This window comes from Saccopteryx bilineata, chromosome 3 (genome assembly GCF_036850765.1).
Source record: "Saccopteryx bilineata isolate mSacBil1 chromosome 3, mSacBil1_pri_phased_curated, whole genome shotgun sequence".
Classification (NCBI taxonomy): domain Eukaryota; kingdom Metazoa; phylum Chordata; class Mammalia; order Chiroptera; family Emballonuridae; genus Saccopteryx; species Saccopteryx bilineata.
In genome coordinates, this window is record NC_089492.1 from 289,694,298 (window position 1) to 289,717,584 (window position 23,287).

The window sequence follows — 23,287 nt, forward strand, 5'->3', positions numbered from 1 at the left end:
TTCAGTCTTGGTTTGGCCACTCCTCTGTGTGGCTTTGGGAAAGTTAAGTACCTAAAATTCACCTCCCAGGGCAGCTGGGAGGAGCCCAGACTAACAAAGCACTTAGCCCAAGGAGCCCAGGGTGCCCACGGGAGGACCACCTACCACCCATCCCCAGAGCCTGCTGAGCCCAGGCAGGGGCACTGTTAGGCTGCGGTGGGTAAGCAGGGCTGGTGGGTGGCTCTTGGAGCCTCAGGCCTGGGGCAGCAGCATGGCCCAAAGCTCTGGATGGCTGAATCTTCTCTTTGCCTTAGAAATGCCACACTTGATTACCAGCCTCCCTGTGCCAGCCTCCCACTGCTGGTGGCCTGCATATAACCAGGGCCACCAGGGCAGGAAGTTGGCTTGTCCACCCTGAAGCCACACACATGGAGTACATGGCTCTCCCTTCACCAGTCCCACTTCATTATGGAGCCTTCCTATACAACACCTTTCTTTGGCTCAGAGCACTGACTCTGAGGCACCCCTGAGCTCCCGAGAAATTGCTCTTCAGTCTCCATTTGCTCGAGGGGGTGGAGATGGCGTTGGCAGGGGCAGGAGCCAGGCTATGGAGTCCTGCAGACAGCACTGGCTGCATTTGCTTGGGTCTTGTTCTGGGCAGTGCCTACCTTCCTTTAGACACAGGACCACTTCCCAGCTGCATAGGCAGGGTGGTAGGGGACTGGGCAGTCCAGAGTGACTCCGCAGGCCTTGTGCCCAGGGTATGAGTGGTCACAGGTTTCCTGAAAGAGGCAGGTAGGATCCTCTGCCTGGGTAAGAGGCCAAGATGCCAGTCTTGTGACTCAAGCGGTCGCCAGAGGCCCCTATCAGGGGGACTAACAGGTTCCCGCCCCAGACATCCCCCAGCCTATGGATGACAGCTAATGGGGGAGCTCCTGAGGAGGATGGAAAGGAGAGGGTCAGCGGTGCTAGTCACAGCTCATGGTCTCTCCCAGCTGTGTGGTCGTGGTCCCAGCTTGAAAGAACATTTCTGAGCCTCAGCAGGGAAGGGGCAACCATCTGGTAGCCCCTGGTGGATTCATTTGACTCTCACAGTGAATTCCTAATGCCCAAAGATAGACCTGTGGTGGCGCAGTGGATAAAGCGTCGACCTGGAAATGCTGAGGTCGCCAGTTTGAAACCCTGAGCTTGCCTGGTCAAGGCACATATGGGAGTTGATGCTGCCAGCTCCTCCCCCACTTCTCTCTCTCTCCTCTCTCTCTCTCTCTCTCTCTCTCTTGTCTCTCCCTCTCCTCTCTAAAATGAATAATAAAAAAAAAAAGTCTGAATCCTTAGCTGGCTCAAACTCGCCTCTCTCTCCACCAGTGCTTGACCAGAATGACTTCCCAGTTCCTAGAAGTTGCTTGTTCTCAGTCCCTGCCCCCCACCCCGTCCCCGCCACCACCTGCTGTTTTCTGTGTCCACTCCACTGTTCACCTTAGATGTGGCCTCTTCCGGGAAGGTCTCCCTGAACCTCCCACCCCTGGTCCGAGGTTCTCACTGTCCATTCCTGTCCCAGGACCTCTTGGCTCCCGGCCTGGGTCGCCCCCCAGGGGGGTCGGGGTTAGCGTCGGGAGTGTGGACCGACCGAGGATGGCCGCGATGGGCCGCAGTATATTTAGCCCAGGCGCTGCCCTCTCTAGGGCGCCTTTCGCCCCGCGGCGGATCTGGGGACGCACCGCGGAACCACAGACGCTCCGACAGACCAACGCGGCTGGCCGCGCCTCCGGGGTTTGGGGGCGCGGAGGCATGCGTCCTGCTCCGCCCCCCGCCCGCGGAGCGCAGCCAGCCGAGAGGCGGGAGCGGAGCGCGGCGGTGACGGCGGCGCGCGCAGGGAGGGAGAACGGGAGGGAGGGGCGGCGGGGCCGCGTCGAGCCGAGCTGAGCGGAACGCTCCAGCCACGGGCGGCCGCCGCCAGGATGCTCCGGCCCTCGGGCCGCTCCACCGCCAGCCATTCCTGCTGTCCCCGGCGGCCTGCCCTCGGTCCAGGGGCACGGGAGCCGGAGCGGGAGGCGGGAGCAGCGAGCAAGAGCTGTGGGCGCCTGAACGCTGGGTGAGCGCAGCCGCCCTGGCTCGGGGGCTGGCGGGCGGGCGGGCAGAAGGACTCTGGGTGGGGAGGGGCTGTCGCGTCTGTGGTCGCGGCGTCTGTCCGAGGGGCCTTGGGCACTGCTTGGGGCTGCGCACCCTCCCAAACTTGGGGACCTTCGGGGTAACTTCCCCGGGGCTGGCCCCTTCCTTTGTCCCACAGCCTCCGGACTTAGCAGCGCCGCCCTGGGGTCTTGCTTGCAAGGGGTGGGCATGGCCATTCTGGGTGGGGTCCTTACCCCTGTCCAGCGGAGGCCGTAGGGGCATCTGGGGACCGCAGTCCCACCTGCGTCCGGCTCTCTGGCCGTCACTTGGGCGCGCCCTCGGGGCTGGGCAGGGCTGAGGGGCCCGCTGTGGGTTGGACTGGCAGGCGGGGTCGCAATGGGTCGTGCGGGGGGGATCTGAACATGGAGGAGTGAGGACCGCGGAAGTAGGGGGCGTGCCGGAGATGCGGAGGCGCCTCGGTACGATCCTGGGCGGCGGCAGGCGGAGCCTTGCGGGCCGGACCAACAGCCCGCGACGCGGTCGGAGAGCAGCCCAGGGCCGCTGACCAAGCCCCGGGGAATCCTTTCAAGTTCTGGGTCTTCTTTGTTGCGCAATGGAGCCCTGGGGCCACGCGACATCATTGGCCGGAGGCCGTGACGTCACTCAGGGACCCTCCCGCAGACCTTGCAGAGGGTGTCTTCTGGGCTGGTCGGTCTCAAGTCTGTCACGCACATTTGTCTGTCGCCTGCCCTTGGACATGGAGGGGGCGATTTCCGTCCTGAAATGCTCTAGGGGTGCTTTGAGTGTGATGCAGGAGAAACTTCCCAGTTGGGGGTGGTGACGCCCTGGGTGCGGACCCCACTGGAGGGATCCCAGCCTGGGATCTGGCCCTAAGTATCCGCTGTGGTGGAGAAAGAGCAGCAGGTGTGTGATCTGTGGTCACCATCCTGGAGGAAGGGGGACTCCCTGTTCCCACAGAGACACTCTGAATCTGGAGATCTTGGTAACTCTCCCCACCCTCACTCTTGGGACATTCATTTGTCTCCCATCCCAGGATCACCACGCTCAGGAGTCCTGGCCCCAAACTGGCCTTCACACTTCCCTCCCTGTTTTGCACTGGGCTCCAAGCTGTGGTGTTCCCCTCTGCAGTCTGGGGACAGTGGGACCCACCCTGCAGCCGTAAAAGGCTCAGAAAGACCATTTAACTCGAGAAACAAAAAAAGCCTTGTTCCCAAGCATTTTGGGGTTTGAGAGCCCAGGATATTTTTGTCAGGCAGATGGACTTTGGATCCTCACTCGGTCACATACTAGCTTGGGCAAATGGCTTTACTTTTCTCTGCCTCTGCTTGACCACCTATAAAATGAGGATGATGACATTATCCAGGACACAGAATCACTAGGGTGCTCACCACGGAGTGGAGGGCGAATGCCTGTTCACAGGAGGATGCTTCCTCCTTTCCCCCACAGGGCAGGTTCCCCTGCCTGCAGACCTAAAGCCCCGCCCTGCAGCAAGGCGCCGTTAATGCTGGTGGAGGGGATCACCTGGCACGTGAAGGCCTGTGCCTGTGCCGGCGGGGTATGGCTCCTTCCCCAACACCCAGCCCCAGGGTCACAGGTGTCAGACAACCTGCTTTGGGCATCTCAGGGAAGGCCTCCCAATCTGCTGACCGAGGCGGCCCAGTGCAGGCAGGGAAGGGGAAGAGTGCCGGCCCACCAGGTGCGTGCCGAATCTAGTTTCCTATTTGGTAACTCGGAGATCACTGGCATCTGCAGCCTCTGGAGTGCAGGAGCACACACACTCTGCCCACTCTGGACCCCCACCAGGCATCCCACACAGCTGGGGACAGCCCTATGGCCTTCTCACCCCCAAAGTTGGGCTGTTCCCAAGTGCTGGGTGGGGAGACTGTGTGTCTGCCTGCAGATCTGAAGTCACCCACACCTGCAAGCCCAGTGTCTTAGTCCTTAAGACACAGCATAGCTCCGTGAGCTGGGAGGGCCTTAGGACAGACATCTATGAGGCAAGTATCTATTGAGCGATTACTGTGTGTCCGGCTCCATTCTAAGCACTTTCCTTGGCATAGCTTACTGACTACCCACAATGCTTTTCAAGGAAAGGGCTATCATGTCCAGCTTACAGATAAGAAAACCAAAGCTCGGCTGTGCCAGGTAATGGGTAGGGAGCTGGAGCTGGACTCAAGCAACTCTTAGCCCACACTGTGTGGCCTCTGTATGCTGAGGTCAAGGAGGTTTGCCGGACTCGGGAATGGCTAGTTGGAAGTTCCGACAGGGCCACCCCCCTCCCACACTGGGTTTGGGGTGGAGCAGGGAAGGCCATTCTGCAAGTAGAAGCCTCATGTTTGAGAAGGAAGTCCCTGCCCCCTGAAGTCCCCCAAGCTCCTTAGGAGGCAAGGGGCACTGGTGTTCCCAGAATGGACTCCTCCCCTGAGCCAGGGGTCTGGGCAGGTGCACAACAGAGTCACGAAGATGAATGAAGCACATCCCTCAGAGGTCCCTCGGTGTCCTGGGGGAGGGGGGGTCAGGTCACAGACCAAAAAGAACTTTAGACAAGACCAGCATAGGGGCCTGGCCATGTGGGCAGTGTGTGTCCTCTGCCTGAGTGCCAGGGTCCTGCAGTGGCCTGTCCGTCCCGAGCTGGAACAGTCCCTGGGGGATCACGTGGCTCTCTGGTACTGTGGGCCCCCATAAGTGTTGGGGCAGAAGTGCAGCCAGTGAGCCTAAACGGCTTCGAGGTGAGAAGGTGCAAGTGTAGACAGAGCACACTGTGGGCCTGCACTTGGCATATGCATCTCCCCACACTGCCCGCTCCAGCTGTGGCAGAGGGGCCTGTCATCGGGGCCTCACATCAGAGATCAGAGGGACAGGACACCGCTCCCCACAGGAGGCAGCTGAGGGCTGCTGGCTGGGCAGGGGGAGGGAGGACTCACCGTACTGCCCTCCAGCGGGATAGGGTGCCTCCCCAACGTGCACCTCCTGCCCAGCATCCTGTGTTCACAGGCTGTCAATAGTTCCTCCTTGGGTCAAGGTCTGGTCCCTGGGCGGTGCCCAAGGCATCTGCAGCGTACCACTGACCACCACCCAGAGCACCCACTGTGTGTAAGACCCGCCCACCCCAGCCTCTCCCTGGAGGGAGTATCATTGTCCCATTACAGTGTAGAACATGGGCGCAGGGAGCTTGCTCGAACCACACAGCTAGAATGCTGGAGCCTGTAATAGTATGGGGGGGGCCCTCTGGGGACTCACCTGGGCACAGCAGGCAGCCCTGTCCCAGGGTGGTGTGAAAGTGGTCACCAGGTCACCCTTCCTCACAGTGGAGGGTTGGGAGACTCACCCTCCCGGGCACATCCTCCTTTTGCCAAGTGAAGTGGGACAGATTAGGGTGAGGGCTCCCAAGTGCCTGGGGAAGACTTGCAGTGGCTGTCCTAGGATTTGAGGATGTTGGCGGGTGAGGAGGTGCCAGGGCCATGGCACACACAAGGCCAGAAGGCCCATCTGGGCCCAACCTGGCTGGTTCCCTGAGGGTGCAGGTGGTTTGGAAAGAAGCCCAGATTTCATGCTTTGACCAGAAATGGCTGGAAGTGATGAAATATGCCCTTACATTGTTAGACACCCCGTGTACATTCCTTGGGGTGCCAGGGACATGGGCAAGAGGTCCCAGAGAGGAGAGTGAAGCAGCCATCCCAAACCCAGACCAGACAGGTGATGGCACAGTGGGGGAACCTCTCCATCTCTCACTCTCAGGAGCCCCATGCTGTAGCCAGAGGGGTTGTCACTGAATATTCACTGGCTTCTCCCCCACTGCAGATGTTCATGGTCCCCGGCCCCCTAGGTGTGAGGACTGCTGCTTGGAGCTGAGGCCTGGCTCCCAGGAGGATGCCCGAGCTGCCTGCCAGCTCCTGCCTGCACCATGAGTGATGAGCGGCGGCCGCCTGGCAGTGCCGTGGGCTGGCTGGCGTGTGGAGGCCTCTCCCTGCTGGCCAACGCCTGGGGCATTCTCAGCGTGGGTGCCAAGCAGAAGAAGTGGAAGCCCCTGGAGTTCCTGCTGTGCACGCTCGCAGCCACCCACATGCTCAACGTGGCAGTGCCCATTGCCACTTATGCAGTGGTGCAGCTGCGGCGGCAGCGCCCCGACTACGAGTGGAACGAGAGCCTCTGCAAAGTTTTCGTCTCCACCTTCTACACGCTCACCTTGGCCACCTGCTTCTCGGTCACCTCCCTGTCCTACCACCGCATGTGGATGGTTCGCTGGCCGGTCAACTACCGGTGAGCTCCCGGCATGTGCACGTGTCCACTTGAATGCCTGCTGCTCTTGGAGGGGGGCACCCGTGGGCATGGACACAAAGACCACCCGGTGTACTGATGTGCATGAGGCCCTTGGTGTGCTGGCATGCCCCACGTGGGGTACCACACCTGTGTTGTGCTGGGGGAGGGCAGGGAGGCTCAGGAGGGGCTGCTCTGGGCAGCGGGGCTGCACACGTTAGGATGCGTGGGTATGCAGTGTCCAGGGCAGACATGCTTTTGGGTGACGGACACACAACATAAGCAAGAGCTCAAATGCTATAGAGATGTTCACCTGAAACCTATGTACTCTTACTGATCCATGTCACCCCATTAAATTAAATTTCTAAATAAAAATTTTTAAGGAAATGCTTGATCAGAGGTTGTGTGACAATGTGTACGAGTGTCTCTGGTGCAAGGGACAAAGCCCCAATGCTTGTTGTGGCATGCCTGTAATGTCCTGGGGGCCAGGGCCGTTGGGAATCCTCTGCAGGTCCCCAGGGACCTGGGCAGACTCTGTGAGTGACCCTGGGTCCCTCTGTCCTACCCCCACCCCATTTCAGGCTGAGCAATGCCAAGAAGCAGGCGGTGCACACAGTCATGGGCATCTGGATGGTGTCTTTCATCCTTTCGGCTCTGCCCGCTGTTGGCTGGCACGACACGAGCGAGCGCTTCTACACCCACGGCTGCCGCTTCATCGTGGCTGAGATTGGCCTGGGCTTTGGCGTATGCTTCCTGCTCCTTGTGGGAGGCAGCGTGGCCATGGGCGTGGTCTGCACAGCCATCTCCCTTTTCCAGACGCTGGCTGTGCGGGCAGGGCGCCGGGCGGACCGCCGGGCCTTCACAGTGCCCACCATCGTGGTTGAGGACGCAGAGGGCAAGCGCCGCTCCTCCATCGATGGCTCCGAGCCCGCCAAGACCTCGCTGCAGATCACGGGCCTGGTGGCCACCATCGTTTTCATCTACGACTGCCTCATGGGTTTCCCTGTGCTGGTGGGTGAGCCGGTTGGCTGCGGGGAGCCTGTCAGGAGTTGTGGGCTCTGGGACAGCCCTGGGGCAGGTGCAGTGCTGGCATTACGCAGTTGAATCCTTATCCCCAGTCCTTTGAGGGTGGCATTCCCTGCATCCCCATTTTACAGGCTTGGAAACCAAGGTTCAGAGAGGTAAATAACCCTAAGTCAGGGCAGTCGTGGTGGGACTTGCACTCACCTCAGGTAACTTCACAGCCAGGTAGGGTCTTTCTGCCACATTGCAGGGGACTTCCTTACCTGAATGAGGCCCATTCAGTACAGAGGGTGTGGCCGGTGGGGTAACGTGCCCACAGGCTCCCTGTTGGGTCCAGGTCCTAGGATGTACAGAGTGTGGCAGAGCTGTCTTTGGTCCTGAAGTAGAAGGCAGGGCAGGTTTTGAATGTCTGTTGGGGAGTGACTTGATCTCAGGGGCTGAGGAAGGTCAAGGTGAGGGCTGCTCTGAGGAAGGCCCTGCCAACAGGGGCCAAAGTCCAGCAAGGGGTCCTGCCCATGAGCCTGGGTCTGGCCTGAGAATGAAGTCTGGACCCAGTAGCCAAGGCTTGCCACCCATGGGTCTCTAGCCCTGCCTCCTGAAGGGCCTGTAGCTGGATAAAGAGGGTTGTAGGGACAGGGACCAGCCCGAGGTTTCACCCAAGCAGCTGGGTAGGGCTGTGTCCTTGAAGACATTGTAAGACATGTTCAAGAAGGTGACGGGTGGGGTGGCAGCCTCATGGTCAGGGACACAGCCCCTAGCCACTCTTGCTCCACTTTCGGTAGGTCCAGTACCCCCTAGGTATGGGGTCCTCCTGTGTACAGTGGGACCCGGCATTCCTCATCCCTATGCTGAGGGAGGGAAGGAGTGTGTATGAAATTGCCCCCAGCTTCTCTTTAAGGCTGGAAAGGGGGTACCATTTGTGGAGCCCATTTTGTGCTGCAGGCCTGGTACAGTGTCTGGACCTTTGGCTTCACCCAGTGGGGTGTTCTTGGCCCATTTCACAGATGAAGAAACTGAGCCCCCGAGAAGTTCAGCACGTTTCTGAGGGGCATGCAGCTTGCGTGGCAGGACCACGTTATATCTGTGTCAGACCCTCTTCCTCTCTGATGGGGGAATATCAAAATATCACTCTGGGCGGGTGAGTAGATGAGGAGGAATGAGGTACCCTGTACGGTGACCCAAAGGCCACCTGGCTGGGCCCTCTGATCCTCAGAAATTGCTCTGATTCTCCATCTCTGCGGTTCAAGGCCTAGACCCCAGAGTAGGGACAGGGCCAAGGAGGCCACTGGCCATGCAGAAGTGAAAAGGGCAGAATGGTCCCTGAACTGGGACCTGGTTCTCCAAGCCTGTTTCCTCTTCCCCTAAAGGGGGTGGTAATCCATGCTCCCATCTCTGTCCTCAGGCAGTCATGAGGGTAACATGAAGGTAGATATGCCCAGTACCTCCTGGTACACTACAAAGGGCCATGTGCACTCAGGGCCATGACTTTATCTCAGCAGCCAGGAGTTCTCAGTGGGCAGCGACTTCTACCCTCACACTCGGGCTCTCTCCTGCCCTAGAGCCTAGAGTTCTGTCTGCCTTCACCTCCTGTCCTCCGGCAGGTGGGCAGTCAGACCTGCATTCTAGACGGGAGAACTGAGTCTGGGAGGGGAAGCTATGTGTTGGGGGTCCTGCTGGGTGCCAGGCTGAGCACTGTGCCCACAGGTGGTAAGCTTCAGCAGCCTGCGGGCAGACGCCTCGGCGCCCTGGATGGCGCTCTGTATGCTGTGGTGCTCAGTGACCCAGGCCCTCTTGCTGCCCATATTCCTCTGGGCCTGCGACCGCTACCGTGCCGACCTCAAGGCCATCTGGGAGAAGTGCATGGCCCTCATGTCCAATGATGAGGATTCAGACGATGGTGAGGATTCCCGGAGAGTGGCCCCTGAGGAGAGGGACCCCTGGGTGAGGTCACTAGAGTCATTGGGATAACAGTTGTAAGGTGACCACCCCATGGCACTGAGGTGAACCCATTGTCAATTGCTAGACACCACTTGTATTACCCCCAAATGTGCTTGAATCCCTAAGGGACCCAAGTGTCCCATAGGGCATTCTCTCCCACTTGACTGTCCCAGAAAGTAGCTGTGGATGCCAGACTGCATGTGTTCCAAGCGTCCTACCTTAGGGTCCCCAGTGGCTCCTGCAGATCCAGGTCTCCTCTCCCCAAGCAATGACAGTGGTATCCTAAGCTTTAATCTTGCTACATGCCAGGCACTGTCAGCCCTTTGGGTGCATTAATTCCCCCCTAAGTTCATGAGGTAACCTTAGGTCGTACCCCCGTTGACGAGGCAACTGGCTCAGTGTGTGACCTTCCCTGATCCCACAGCTAAAATGTGGCAGAGCCAGAATCTAAACCCAGGACCTGCCCTTTCTCTTTTTCCACTAACCAGCCCTTTGCCCTGTGCATGCCTGATGGGGGTCCCTGAGCTCACTCGCTGATGCCCCCAAGTTTCTATGGCCCTGAATTTCTGCTCCACCCTGCAGATACCAGCCTGGAGGGTGGCATGCCCCCGGACCTGATGCTGGAGCGCTCCCTTGACTACAGCTATGGGGGTGACTTTGTGGCCCTGGACAGGATGGCCAACTATGAGCTGTCCCTAGAGGGGGGCCTGCCCCAGTTCTACCCGCTGGGGCCCTTGCAAGAGGACAAGATGCAGTACCTGCAGGTAGGGGAAGGGCAGGGCTGCGAATGTGTGCGCTGGGGCAGTGGCGGGGGCTGCCATCAACCTTTCCCAGACCTTCCCCCTCTGAGTTTGTTTCAGGGCCAGGCTCGGAGCCTGTGCAGCTGGGGTCCCCCAGTCCTTATCCTCGTGTTCCCATATGCTCTGGGAGAGTGGCCCATCTGACGCCTGTTATATTCTTGGGGCTCAGCACCCCACTCAAGGGATCTTCTCCCCAACCACCCACGATACAGATGACAACACTTAGACTCGAAGATCGACACGAACCCTTAAGAGAACCAGGGTGCTCCGCCCCATATGTCGTTGCTGACCCACAAGCCGCCCGCGTGGGGACGCATGGGTCCCTGTTTTCCAGGAGGGCAGCCCAGGTTAACCCCGCCGTTCCTGACAGGTGCCGCCCACGCGACGCTTCTCTCAAGACGATGCGGACCTGTGGGCCAGCGTCCCGCTGCCCGCCTTCCTGCCGCGCTGGGGTTCCGGCGAGGACCTGGCCGCCCTGGTGCTGCCTGCCGGGCCCGCCCGGCGCCGCGACAGCCTGCTGGCCTTCGCGGAGGAGGCGCCCCCGTTCCGCCCGCGCCGCCGCTCGGCCGAGAGCCTGTTGTCGCTGCGCCCTCTGGCCCTGGACGGCGGCCCGCGCCGCTCCCGCACCTCGCCCCCCAGCAGCCCGCGCCACCGTCCCGGCCCGGGCGCCCGCTCCGCCTCGGCCTCGCTGCTGCCCGACGCCTTCGCCCTGACCGCCTTCGAGCGCGAGCCGCAGGCCCTGCGCCGCCCGCCCGCCCCGCCGGCGCTCTTCCCCGCGCGCGGCCCCGACGCCGCCGGCCACGCCCAGCCCGCCGAGGACGCGGCGCCCCCTGCCGGTGCCGGCGCGCCGCGGAGTCCCGGGCCGCGCTCGTCCGCGCATGCGCACGCCCGCTCCCTGCGGACGGCTCTGAGCGCGTCGTGGGGCGAGCCCGCGGGCCTCCGTGCGGCGGGCGCGGGCGGCGGCAGCACCAGCAGCTTCCTGAGCTCGCCGTCGGAGTCCTCAGGCTACGTCACGCTGCACTCGGACTCGCTGGGCTCCGCGACCTAGGGGTCACCCGCAGGGCCAAAGCCCCAGAGATGCCACGGGACCCGGCCGCACTGAGTCCGCCAAGGCACCGGTACGTGCGCCAGCCCCACCTGGGCGGCAGGGCACAGCGTTGTCGCCCAGGGAAGCAGGCATTGCCTAGGGGCGACAGCTGGCCTGGACGATTGTGCTAGCCACATCATCTCTGGGGCACACACAGTGAGGGTGGGATTGGGTCAAGACTGGCTCTGCACATTCCCAGCTCCGGGACCGGGACCACTGGGCCGGGGTGGGCGAACCCGGGAACAGGGCCACCACCAGACGGAACAAAGCCCAGCTCTACAAAAGGGGTGCCACCAGACTACACCCGGCTTTCCACTCTGCACTAGAACTGCCTCATCTCAGGCGGTGGGGTACAGAGGGTCTCTAAGCACAGGGGTCTTCGGAGCCCAAACAAGTTTTCAAAGCAGGGTCTACCTGCTGACCCATTCTGCCGCTGATTCTCCACCTGTGATGAGCAGGTAACCATGTTAACTCTCAGGACTGAAGAAGTCTGCTGGTCCGAGTGCCCTGGAGTGGCTAGGGCCTGAAAGGTAGTCTAGGGCCCTCCCTGGGTCTTTTGTGGAGATCATTCTTCAGTGTGTGGCCTGGCATGGCCCCAGGCCTGAGACTTCCTACTCTCAGTGCCCCTGGCCAGCTCGGGAATTTACTCCACACCCCAACTAAAGCACAACACTTTGGCACCATGACCATTGTCACTACATAACCCCTTGCCCCATTACTGCCCACCACGTCAGCCACCTCTGTGACTCCCACCATGAAGGTTGTGGGTACATAGTAGGAAGGACTGAAGCAAAGGAGTGGGCTTCCTGATTCTAGTGCCCACCCAGGCCTCATCTCCTACCCTGCAGGTCTGGTTAGAAGGGATCCTGGCCCACAGAACCTCCCCCGGCCTGGGTTTAAGGCCTGGTTTCTAGCGAGGGTCCTCCCCAACCCTGTGGGAAAGGCTCTTCTTTGCTTTCCTTCCTGGCAAACCCTTTGCAGGATTGGGCTTTGGCATGGGCCCTGGGGAGGAGCCTGCTGAGTCTTCTGTCGGGGAAGCCGCTAGACAGGCTATGGAGAGGCCCAGGAAAGGCTGTAACCTTGAGTCGGAGGGACAAGTAAGTACAGAGGCTGACTCTTCCTGACCCCTGCCTCCAGGCACTGCCTCCAAACAGGAAGCTCCGCAGTAGGTCCAGGGCTAGTAGGAAGCCTGCCTGCACACTGTCTCCTCCCCCTCTGCCTCTGCCCCTCCAGTGGCCAAGCACTTCTCCTCACCCCCTGGACTAGGTCCCAGCCCCAGAAGAGGCCACTGGAAGGGGGGAGAATGAACTGCCTGGCTCCATCTTTTTTTCAGAGGCCCCTGAAGCCCCTGGCTGTGGGGTAACCTTGGGGATGAGCAAGGCAGGGAACTGCAGTCCATCCTGGCCAGTACTGCTGTGCCTTCAGGGACCGACATGTCATGAGGTCATCAGCTAGCTACTGTCCCCCCTCAGGCTGGCCCATTTGTCACCTTGGGTTTTCACTCTATTTCATATCCAATGGCAATACTCGCAGGGGGACAGGGTATCTGGAAGTCCCTCTAGTCCTGGTTTTTACAAAAATAAAGTGAAAGGAGGTCCCCAAGTGGACGCCCCAGGGGCCTGGGGCTCCCTTTCACACTTGTCTCAGCCTCCAGGCCCATCTGCTGCATTGACAAGTAGCTTGACCCTGGGCTTAGTGGGGAGGGAGTTCTTGTCTTCATACCACCTCCTAGCTCAAAGCCAGAGATCCGTTTGTAGTTTTTTGTTTTGTTTTGTTTTTGACAACGGAACATTTCTGTACAGAATCCAATAAAAAACTTCCTATGATTTGCACCTAGCATTTCTAGGCTGGTTTCATGTCAACACTTTCACAGAATCTAACAGCATCCCTGCCTGGCCAGCTGCCCCCAATGTCTCTCGCCCTGGGGCCCAAGTTCCTGTACTAGTGTGCTATTTCTTTGGGGTGGACTTGCCCTTTTCCTTTGTCATGGCCTCACCCAGAGAATCTGACGGTTCTGTAGCAGTGCGGTAGGCACCAAGGTCCTAATAGCAGAAGAAGCCTCTTCCCGGCGACGGCTTCAGGAGCCGCTAGCCCCTGTGAGGTTGATTGAGGAGGGCAAGAAGGCAGAGGGCAGTTGGAGCCAGGGACCTCGGACCTGTTGTGCCAAATGACCAGCCGGGCTGGCCCGGGCTGGAATTTGGAAGTTCAGCCCTGGGACTGCGGTGCGAGATCGCCACCCGGCGGCCGGAAGAGAGACTAGAGCCACTACCCACACCTCTGGCTGGAAGCTGAGACCCAACAGGCAGCCCCCAAACCGCCACAGCCCTGACCCCGCCTCCGCCCCTGTCTGCGCTCCGGAGAACCTGCTGGGTGAGGTGGAGGCGCCGGGCCTCCCTCTCCCTGCAATCTGGCCAGTACAGGTTTAGCACACGAGCGAGAAAGGGGCATCCCAAAACGAGCCATATTTTATATAAAGTCGGTATGTGTAGTTCAAAAAGGCGCATTTAAGTAGGCGTCGTGGTGGCGGGTGATATGAACTTTCGTAGTATCTTCATACCCATTTCATAGGTTCGAGCTGTCTTTATTCTTAATTTCAGGCTGGTGGGAGGAAGGGCTGAAATCTCTTCCTGGGCACAGAGCGAGAACCCTATCCCGCCCCCACCCCAGGCTCCTCCTCGTGTGCTGGGACCCCCCAAAAAAGGTACCCAGCGCTCCGAGGGCTGTCGATGGTCGTAGGCTCCCAGGAGTCCGGAGGCGGGGCTCTGCGGGGCTGGAGCTTTTCCCAAGAAAAGAAGAAAAACTCTTAACTGGGGTGACGGTGCGCCCGGCCGAGCGTCTGGTGGGCGGGGAGATGGGAGGAGCATCTCGCGGCGCGAGGCCAGAGCTCCGAGAAGGCTGCGGAGCAGCGGCAGCTCGGGGACGTGCGGCTTAGAGGGGCAGGCCTTGGAGCGCGCGCAAGCGGCGGGGGTGCAGCGCTGCGTGAGGAAGGGGTGGGGATCCGTGGAAGCCGAAGAGTTTAAAGGTGGGGGTGGCCAGGGGGCCCTCGGCCTGCGAGGCGGGCCCGTCGTGCTTTGTGCCGGTGGGAACCGGGCGTCCCCAGCCGGTTGAATGGACCGGGGCGGGGCAGCGATTCTCCTCGCTGCGAGGGGTCTGCTCCGCGCCGCTGCCGACTGCGACCTTCCCACCGCGGCGCTGCTGCGGGGCGGGAGCGAGGGCGGGCTGCCCGCCCGGGGGCCCTGGGAAAGAGGCTCAGCCCAGGATACTCGCTCTCAACCACTTTAGAGGTGGGAGAAGAAGAGAACGGGTCCAGCCTCAGTAGGCGGGGATGTGGTGGGGTGTGGATTATACCTAAGCGCGCAGACCCGGGTCCACGGTGGCTCTACATATTTCCCTGCGTTCGCGGGCACGCGGCACCGTCTGGCCACCCTCACCCCGGGACCAGGACGGACGTTTGAGGTTCCCGCCGTCAGTACCCGCGCGCTTAAAACTGTCTCTGCGCCCGCAGACCAGAGGGGGGCCCCCTTGAGTCGCAGACCACGCCTGGGCTTCACCAGGGCCGCCACAGGTGCAGCCCCGACCTCGGGTTCTCGGCGCAGTGGCGAGACACCGGCTGCGGTGCCGAGACGCTGGTGGACGGGCCGGGGAGACTGCCGGGAAGGAGAAGCCGGGGTGGCGGGGACCATGAACCGGCGGCTGTTGGATTAGGGGCCCAAATGGCGGGGGCGCAGGAGCCGCGCCTCACGGGCACCTCGGTGCCGGGACTGACGCTGTCCATGGTACTGTCAACCGCGCGCGCTTGCACCAGGGGGCAGCGCAGGCCGCCGCCGCCGCCACCCTCCTCTCCGTGCCGCAGAAGCTGGCTCACGACGGGCAGACAGCCGCGGAAGCCCGGCGGATTCTCGGCTTCGCTGGAGACCCACCAGAACCCTGGGAAGAGGAGAGCGGACAGGAGAAATGTGGAGGGTAGGGGACAGTAGAAGAGGGGAAGAGAAAAGCAGAGTTGTAGAGAAGAGAGAGAAAGGGAAGGGGAAGATTGGAGCGGAAAGAAAAAGGAGAAGGAGGGAGGAGAGGGGAGGCAACCTGAACGTCTCCCCCGGGGTCCAGACCTTCTGCTCAGATTACAACTCCGCAGCCTGCCAGGCCTTTGACGCCTCCCTCCACCAGCAATCCGGGGTCCCTCTTCTCCCAGGTGCCCACTGCCCTGGGCTCTCTTCTCCATCCCTCCTTCCCTCCTTTATCTGGCCTTGTATTATGCATGGCTCTGACCCCACCAGGTCCCCCCTCAACTCTTCTCTCCCAATCCTCTAGGGTCCACCTCTACCTTGCACAGAGTTCTGAAGGCTTTTCATATACTTGACGCTCAGCTCCAGTATGTCAGCCTTCTCCAACTTGCGTTTCCGTATCTGTGCGTTGGTGGAAAGGGCTCTCAGCTGGGGAGCCCGGGTTGGAGGATATAAAGCTGGAGATCATATCACCCACCACCACCACTGCGTCCCTGTGTCTCACCTGATGCGAATAGTGTTTCTCCAGCAATGACTTGAGTTGCTCCAGCGACACATTGATGCGTGCCCGTCGCTTCTTCTCCATCAGTGGCTTGGAGAGCTGTGGATGAGAAGCTGTTATAGGGCAGGGCCCAGCTCTTTCACCCTTTACTCCCTCACCCTGAGCCTTTCAGAACCCCAGACCTTTCGGAATCTGCCCACAGGGCCACCAGAGCTGCCCCGAGTCTCAGGATCAGTGCCCATGTTGTCGTATCTGCGCCTCGAGGAAGGCAGCACAGCCTTTATAAGGGCCATTCGTTTACATGTCAAAGAGACAATCCTGGACTGCAGGGACCCTGAGGGGGAGGGGATGAGAAGGGGACCTACCCGCAAATTCCCCACCCCCTTCTGCCAGACCCCCTCCCACAGCCCAGGGTTTAGCCTCCCCCCCTCCCAAGTGACCCTTTTTACCCTTTCTCAGTCTTTCCTTTATCCCTCATGCCCCCACCACTTTCCCAGGCTGGGGTCCCCTCTCATTTCCATTCCTGTCCTGTTCCAGTGTCCCTAGGTTCCGGGACTCACCACCAGGCCTACTGGCCTAATCTTTGCTGCTCTTGTCCCAGTGTTCTTGAGGGGATGCACCCATTTGGGGGGCCCATGGGCCCAGGCAGCTTGGAGCCCCACTAATGACGATGACAGAGCACAGGGCTCCTGCCAGCTTGATGAAGACGCGGAGGCAGGGCGCACCCGCCAGCGAGGCCTTTCTGCGGGCTTCACGCTCTGGCCTTGCTGGCAATGCCGCATTAGCAGCCCTAACGTCGGGACAATGCAGCGATTTTCTGCCTGTGGCCGCTCAAAGCCGGGCACAGGCCAGGCCTGCGGGGGCCACACAGTGACATGTGTCCCATTAAAGCGTGCAGCCCGCCTGCAGGGCCACAGCCAGCCTCCCCCTCCTCGCTGGGGCCTCGGACTGGGAGCACTCCTGCACCAGGATGCAGCCTGGTCTTGGGTGCCCTCTGTCTCTGTTAGGTACCATGCTTTTCCATGGGAGAAGATGGGCAGGCAGCCTCGGGTCAGGGAGGGTCAGAACGGCCTTCCCCACCTCCATCCCTGGCTTTCAGGCTGTCTGGGCTGGACAACTAAGGCTCTGAGAACCCTTTCTCTTACAAGGAAGGCCTGGGAGTTTATTCCCACCGGCCTTCTCCGGGTTCCAACAAATAGGAGGTGAGGGTGGGGAGGGCCACTGATCCTCCAAGAAAGCATCATTCTGTGCTTTTAGAGGCATGGGACCTGACCTCTTTTATAAAATTAAAAAAAAAAAAAAAAAAAAAAAAGCCTGACCAGGCGGTGGCGCAGTGGATAGAGCGTCAGACTGGGATGCAGAGGACCCAGGTTCGAGACCCTGAGGTTGCCAGCTTAAGTGCGGCTTCATCTGGTTTGAACAAAGCTCACCAGCTTGGACCCAAGGTCGCTGGCTCGAGCAAGGGGTTACTCGGTCTGCTGAAGTCCCCCGGTCAAGGCACATATGAGAAAGCAATCAATGAACAACTAAGGTATAGCAATGAAAAACTAATGATTGATGCTTCTCATCTCTCTCCATTTCTGTCTGTCCCTATCTATCCCTCTCTCTGACTCTCTCTGTGTCTCTGTAAAAAGAAAAAAAAATTTTAAAAAAGATTTTATTTATTGGTTTTCTGTGGGGGGGGGGGACTGAGAAGTAGTTACTTCACTCTAGCTGTTCATCGGTTGCTTGTTGTATGTGCCTCGACCAGGAGTGAACGAGGGTCCACTGCACCACCACAGGCCAGCCCCAACCTCTTTTCATTATTCCGGCTGTAGCTGGAGACCAAGGGAGCCCGAGGGAGGAGGTAGGTGTCTGGCCCAGGACGGGCTAGGCCCTACAGAGGACTCCGGAGCAGTCCCGGGTTTGGCTCCTGGAGCGGGACTCCAGTAGCTATGACTGACAGGAAGGGTGAAGTCCACGGGAGACCTTGGGTTCAAACTTAAATATTTCCTTTTACGGGATTCGTATAGGCTCAGTTTCAGTGTTTGTAAAATGGGGTACTGAAGAATGCGGGCCCCCACAGCTGCATTCCAGGGCGATGGGTAGGTCGCGTGGACGCAAAACTTCCGCAGTGGATCTTTGCGGCAGAGGAACGAACAAATTGGCCTTTGCAGGAGGTGGAGGAGAAATTGCTTAGTTCTGGGTGCCCCCCCCCCAGCTCCTTGGAGCCGAGGCATCTCTCCCTCTCCGCCCCTGCCCAGGGTATTGAAGGGCCCTGCCCCGGCAGTGTCCTCCCAGGCGCCAAGCAGCGTGGAGGATGGCGCCTCAACTTCTTTTCACGCTGAGGCTGCGGCGACAGCGGCCCTAGGGTGCTCTTCTGTTCCGGCCTCAAGGCCCGCGGGCCAGATCCCGGCCGGGCTCAGGGCGAACGGCGGGGCCGAGGCCGGACAGAGGGTGCTGGCACGCGCCGGGCAGCTTTGAAGCGCCGGGGCTGGCGGGGCCCGAGCGGCCTCTGTGCGCTCGTTCTGGTTTGGGGCGGTGGCGGCGCGATACAAAGGCGCCGCGGGGCGGGCGGCGCATCCCGGTACAAAGGGGGCAGCCGAGTGTTAAGGCCATTGTACCGGTCCCAGAAAGCCGCTCCCGCGCCCGCCCCCTCGGGGCCAAACTCCGGGCGCCCCGCCGCGCGCAGGCTTCCAGCTGCAGCACATCTGCACCGAAGCTGGGCGCGCGCCTCGCTCTGGTGGTCCCCCGGCATCCCCGCCTCCGCTCTCGAGCCGCGGGGCAGCGGGGCAATTTGTCCTCTAATTACGATCCCTTCCTATAAATCGCCGCCCGCGCCTTTCAACTCCGGCGCAAGGACACACCACAGGCCCCCAGCTTGGCTCTCGCGGCTCGCAGCAGGAGCTGGGAGCCCGTTCCCTCTCCAGCGTTAGGGCTACCATAAAGGGGCCCGCGGCCCCCTGGCATCAGCAGCTACTCGGGCCGTGACTCTTCTGGCGCCGGTGCCCAGGGATCCCGGCCGCGCAGGGTGGGGCCGATCACGTGGCTGGCTGAGCGTTTCTTAAGCGGTGGAAAATTGACCGCAAAATGCTCTGATTCGCAATGTTCTGCTTTGGCGCCGGGGAGCGAGGCCGGCGGGGGCGGGTTTCTCAGCCGTCAAGCTCCGCCCCGCCCGCTTCAAAATCCTCGGTCTCTGCCTCCGCCACCCCCACTCCTACCCTGGTACGGCTGGCTGCGCTTCTCCACCCTGGGCGCGTCCTCTAGCTGCGGTTCCCCCGCTCCCGCCCCCACTTTCCGAGCTTCTCCTCTCCTAGTGCGGCTCCCTCGCCACCAGTCTCGCCACAGGCCGGTTGAGGGTCGCACAGAACTCACAGCTGAAAGGAATTCCGTCATACTTTGCCCCGTGCAGCTTCCCCCACCCCATCCCCACTTGACCCCAATTCGGGCTCTTAGGAGCAGCTACTTTCTCCACTAAGTTAAAAGCAAGGTAGTTGGAGAAGACGTAAGTCTCCAGAGAGATCCCTCTTGAAGACTCGGGCTGGGGACCCAATTCTGCTCCCTCTCCCACGCTGCTGGCCAGTCCTGCGTCTGGGCATCCTACGCACATTCAGGCAGACTAGGCCCCCAAGACAAGCAGGGGCGGGGGAGACGTTTTCTGAAGTGGGGGCGCGGCAGCGGGTTCACCCCGCGTCCTCTGCAGCACTAAGGACGAAACGCTCTCGAGCTGCCGGAAAGGGCGTGGACCAACTCAGAAACCGGGCTTATGCAACCTGGGATGTAGGCCACCGACTGCCTTTCCATCTTTAGGATCCGGGGTCCCCTGGGCGCTTGGAAAGGAGCACAAGTCCAGGCAGAGCGTTGGAAAGACTGAGGCTGCCCTTGCTTATTCAAGGAACCAATTTCCATCTATAACTCCGGAGGGCTCTGGGAGGCTCCCAGGACTACTCAGAGCCCGCTGCTTCCTCGGGCTCGGGAATTTAAGACGAAGAGTAATTTGTATCTTTGCCCTTCCTTCTCCCACTGGCTTTCTTGACTTTGGAGAAAAAAAAAAAAAAAAAAGGAACATTACAGAACGAGTCAGGTCTGGAGACGAGGTGGGGAGGTTTACGAGCCCCAGAACAAGAGCCCTCTTAGACGTTCCACCAGCCATCCCAGGTGACAGCCCTGTGCAGCCTCTCTGCCTTGTGCCAGAGCCCCTTCCTTCCTGCAGCCCCAAGAGATTTAAAGCAATGCTCAGTGGCTGTTTCGAAGGCCACTTCGGGTGTGGTGACTGCTGGGAGAACACACCACACCGTCCCCCTCCGCAGATGCATTTCAAAGTGGGATGGAGTGATGGCTCCGTGTAATTAACTATTGGGACACAGCAAAAACCCTGGGATGACTCAGCCCATTGTCTCCAGATGGGGTTGGAGAGGATGCGATTGTTTAACTCTCTTTAGCTGGGTTGGAACTCCGAATAGCTGGGCAGCCAAGGGTCCTCCAGGGGACAAAGGCTGGGACTCCAGTGAGTGCATCAACACTGAACCGGGTTGGCCTAGCTCCGGGAGAGTGAATTCAGAGAGATCCCCATTGTCCCAGCCTTTTCTGTTTCTACCCAGCTGGCTCTAATCTTTAAATATTTACCCGGCTGCTTTGTGCACGTATGACTTATGCACTTTGGGCTGATGTGCTCATAAATTACGCGTCATTTACCCATTTCCAGACTAGAGAGAGAGGAGGCTTTAATGCCTGGAGCCCAGAAGGGATAGGGGAAGGAAAAGAAAACTTTTGGAGTACCAGGGTTCCCTTCCTCCTGGGAAGAGCTGCAGCCACACTGGAGAGCTCACCCCCACCTCCACGTGGGAACTGGAAGAGGCCTGTGAGTGACAAGGGGCCCAGAAGGCCACTCTAATAGCAACTGACTGGGGATCCACCAGCAGGGAGGAGGGAGAGGCCTGTCCCTGGACTTTCCCCTTCTTGGTGCCAAGCGTGCAGAGGAGCAAACTTTTCATCCTGGGAAGCCGGTACGCCCATCCTTGCATCTGCCTTCTGCTTGCTCTGTGTACCTCTCTCCCTCTCTTCTCTCTTGCTCAGTAAAGCAACCCGTTAAATAAAAGCCTAACTTGATTTCAGTCTGCAGTTTAACTTGGAAAGGTCAAAGTGGTTCTTAGGACTCTTTTAAACAGGAGGGATCCCGACTTCAGCAGAGGATGGAAAGCCATCTCAGCTGGTGGGTGGATGGGAGGATGGATGAGGGAGGGGGGGGCTGCAGAGGGACCTTCCTGCATGAGAAAGAGCTCCCTTTGTGCTTGCCTTGCAGCTCCTAGAACAAAACACATTCAAATGCTTATTTACAAAAGAAGGCTAGTCAGGCATCCCAGGGCTGAGCGGTCTTTTATTTTCTTATGTTTTTGTAGGCTTGTTTTTCCCCTAGACTGGGGGGGGGGTGACAAACTGGGATGACATTGGAGAGCTTGGTGCAGAGTGGGTTTGCTTGATCAGATTGCTTTCTTGCGGGAAAGGGTGAGAAAGCAGTTGTGTGTGTGTTCCTGTTTCTTTGTGTGAATTACCGTTTCTCTGTGTGTCTGTGTATCTCTTTGTGTTACTCTGGATCTAGGCTAGTGTGTGAATATATCTGCTTACTTGCCTTTCTCCTCCATCACTGGCCTGTGATCCCTGAGCCCTGGTAGATTCAGAAACTCCAGTGACTTCTAAAAATTCCTATCTAGGAAGAGATAGCCTCCTCTTTCTCCCTTCTCCAAGACGAGGCTGGTAGGGTAATAAGGGGAAGTGATGGGCAGAGGACAGAGGAGGCTCTCCAGTCTGGATTACTTTTTTATGTGCCCCCAGAATGAGAATGGTCCCTGGGCGAAATCAGGACAGTGAGTCAGCATGGAAAGCAGAAGCCAATGGCCAGATATGGAGGTTCCTGGGAGCAGTACCTCTCTGCCCCAGTACCAGACTCAAGCTCAGGAATGACGGTGCAACAAGCGCCCTCTAGTGGCCCCGAGGCTTCCTGGCCCAAAGGGAGAAGTCTTGAGTCTGGGGGAGACCAGAGAAACCCTGGCAGAGGCAGGAGCTCAGCTTAATTACCGAAGCCTCCTTCCCACGTGGCACTGCAACTGGGAGATTTTGGACTTTAAACATTAGCCCCGACCTGTGATGGAGCAGTGGATAAGACATCAATCTGGAATGCTGAGGTTGCCGGTTTGAAACCCTGGGCTTGCCCTGTCAAGGCACATAGGACAACCAATTGATGGAACAACTCAAGTGAAGCAACTGTGAATTGGTACTTCTCAGCCCCGCCCCCTGTAAAATAAAAAAATAAAATCTTTTTTAAAAGAACCACTAAATCTTCTTTTAATTCTGACCGAATTTAGGATATATCTTCTGAACACCATTTAAACGTGGTACTGGGCTTTACAGAATGTTATTAATCCCTGACTTTGAAATCATGATCCCCATTTTACAGAAATCGAGGCTTGTAGTGTTGATTTGCCCAAGGTCACAAAGCTGAACTGCATCAGCCGTGGGGCCCGGATGCCAGCCCAGGCTCTCCATGCTTCCCTGAGCCCAGCTGCCCAAATGCCAGGTGTCCTGCCAAGTCCTTAGGGGACAGAGGAAAGAGGGGCAGCCAGGGGCTCAGAGGTGGAGCCTGGCTGATGGCAGCCCACAGCCTGGCTGTCCTCCACGCTGTCTGGCCCACTACTCTGGGCTCCAGCCTCCCCTGGGGCCTGTCCCCTATCCTGCTTGCGCTTGCTTCCTCCTGTCTCTGACTGCGAACTCCGTGCCGCCCTCCTCCCTTCGTCCTTTTAGACTCTCTTGCTCTCATTTCCAGTGGCAGATGGGCTGCCGGTCCCCGAGGGCCCCAAGGCCTAGCTGCAGCGTCCCTTCCACCCAGAATCTTAACCCCCGAGCCCTCTCATCCATGGACCCTCCTGTGGTCCCTCTCTCTCCATCCTTATTTTGCTGCTGCCCACTCCATCATAGTTTTCTCTAGTTATTTGTTGACTTACTTTCTCCTCCACCATTGCTCAGTAGCTCCTGGGGGGGGGGCGTTATTAACCGTTTTAAAAAGTAAAGGTCAGTTTCTGGTTATAAAAGTAATATGTTGATTGTGGGCAATATGGAAAATACAGAAACATAAAAAGAAGAAAATAAAAGTCCCCCAGAGTGTTGCCACCTGGAGTTAACCATTGTTAAGTCATCTTGGATTCTATTTCAATCATTTTCCCAGGCTCACACGAATGATTTTTTTTCTCTCCAGTGCAGTCAGGATCACACTGTCAAGTTTTGAATTCTGCCTTTTGAGAAACATAATATATCCTGAGTTGTTCCAACATCGGCCAAATGGGTGTCATCCCAATGCGTGGATGCGCAGCACTTAGGGTGACTGACGCAAGGGCTGTGTCCCCGAGGCAGCCGCGTGGGCTCCAGCGGGCGCTCGGGGACCCTGCTAGGGGCCGGTGTGGGATCACCGTGCTCCGTCCCTGAGTGCAGACCCCTGGAGGTGGAGGATGGGATCGGCTCAGCTCGCGGCTGCGCACCGAAGTGTGTAAATTATGGGGAGTACTACGCGGGGCCTGCCTGAGGGTGAGGTTGCTTCAGA

The 23,287-nt window shown here is 59.1% G+C and overlaps 2 protein-coding genes across 2 annotated transcripts; one reads left to right on the top strand and one right to left on the bottom strand.

Moving 5' to 3' along the window:
• Nucleotides 1–1,909: 1,909 nt before the first annotated feature.
• Nucleotides 1,910–11,258, top strand: GPR153 (G protein-coupled receptor 153). Its single transcript, XM_066270602.1, has 6 exons — nucleotides 1,910–2,071; nucleotides 5,911–6,369; nucleotides 6,948–7,377; nucleotides 9,094–9,286; nucleotides 9,910–10,091; nucleotides 10,498–11,258. Exons 2-6 carry the CDS (start codon nucleotides 6,014–6,016, stop codon nucleotides 11,173–11,175), a joined length of 1,839 nt encoding a protein of 612 aa, XP_066126699.1. The 5' UTR covers nucleotides 1,910–2,071; nucleotides 5,911–6,013; the 3' UTR covers nucleotides 11,176–11,258.
• A 3,503-nt stretch (nucleotides 11,259–14,761) lies between these two features.
• HES3 (hes family bHLH transcription factor 3) lies at nucleotides 14,762–15,816 on the bottom strand. Its single transcript, XM_066265185.1, has 3 exons — nucleotides 15,721–15,816; nucleotides 15,536–15,617; nucleotides 14,762–15,141 (listed from the first exon to the last, which is right to left on the bottom strand). The coding sequence occupies exons 1-3, from the start codon at nucleotides 15,799–15,801 to the stop codon at nucleotides 14,762–14,764; spliced, it is 543 nt and encodes a 180-aa protein (XP_066121282.1). The 5' UTR covers nucleotides 15,802–15,816.
• Nucleotides 15,817–23,287: the final 7,471 nt, after the last annotated feature.

Excerpts from the sequence above, each read along its gene's own strand:
- GPR153 (XM_066270602.1), top strand. The coding sequence starts at position 6,014 with ATGAGTGATGAGCGGCGGCCGCCTGGCAGTGCCGTGGGCTGGCTGGCG. Across the intron at positions 6,370-6,947 it reads CGCTGGCCGGTCAACTACCG|GCTGAGCAATGCCAAGAAGC; the intron begins GTGAGCTCCCGG and ends ACCCCATTTCAG. Across the intron at positions 7,378-9,093 it reads TCATGGGTTTCCCTGTGCTG|GTGGTAAGCTTCAGCAGCCT; the intron begins GTGGGTGAGCCG and ends CTGTGCCCACAG.
- HES3 (XM_066265185.1), bottom strand. The coding sequence starts at position 15,801 with ATGGAGAAGAAGCGACGGGCACGCATCAATGTGTCGCTGGAGCAACTC. Across the intron at positions 15,618-15,720 it reads AGAAACACTATTCGCATCAG|ATACGGAAACGCAAGTTGGA; the intron begins GTGAGACACAGG and ends ACCAACGCACAG. Across the intron at positions 15,142-15,535 it reads CCTTCAGAACTCTGTGCAAG|GGTTCTGGTGGGTCTCCAGC; the intron begins GTAGAGGTGGAC and ends TCCTCTTCCCAG.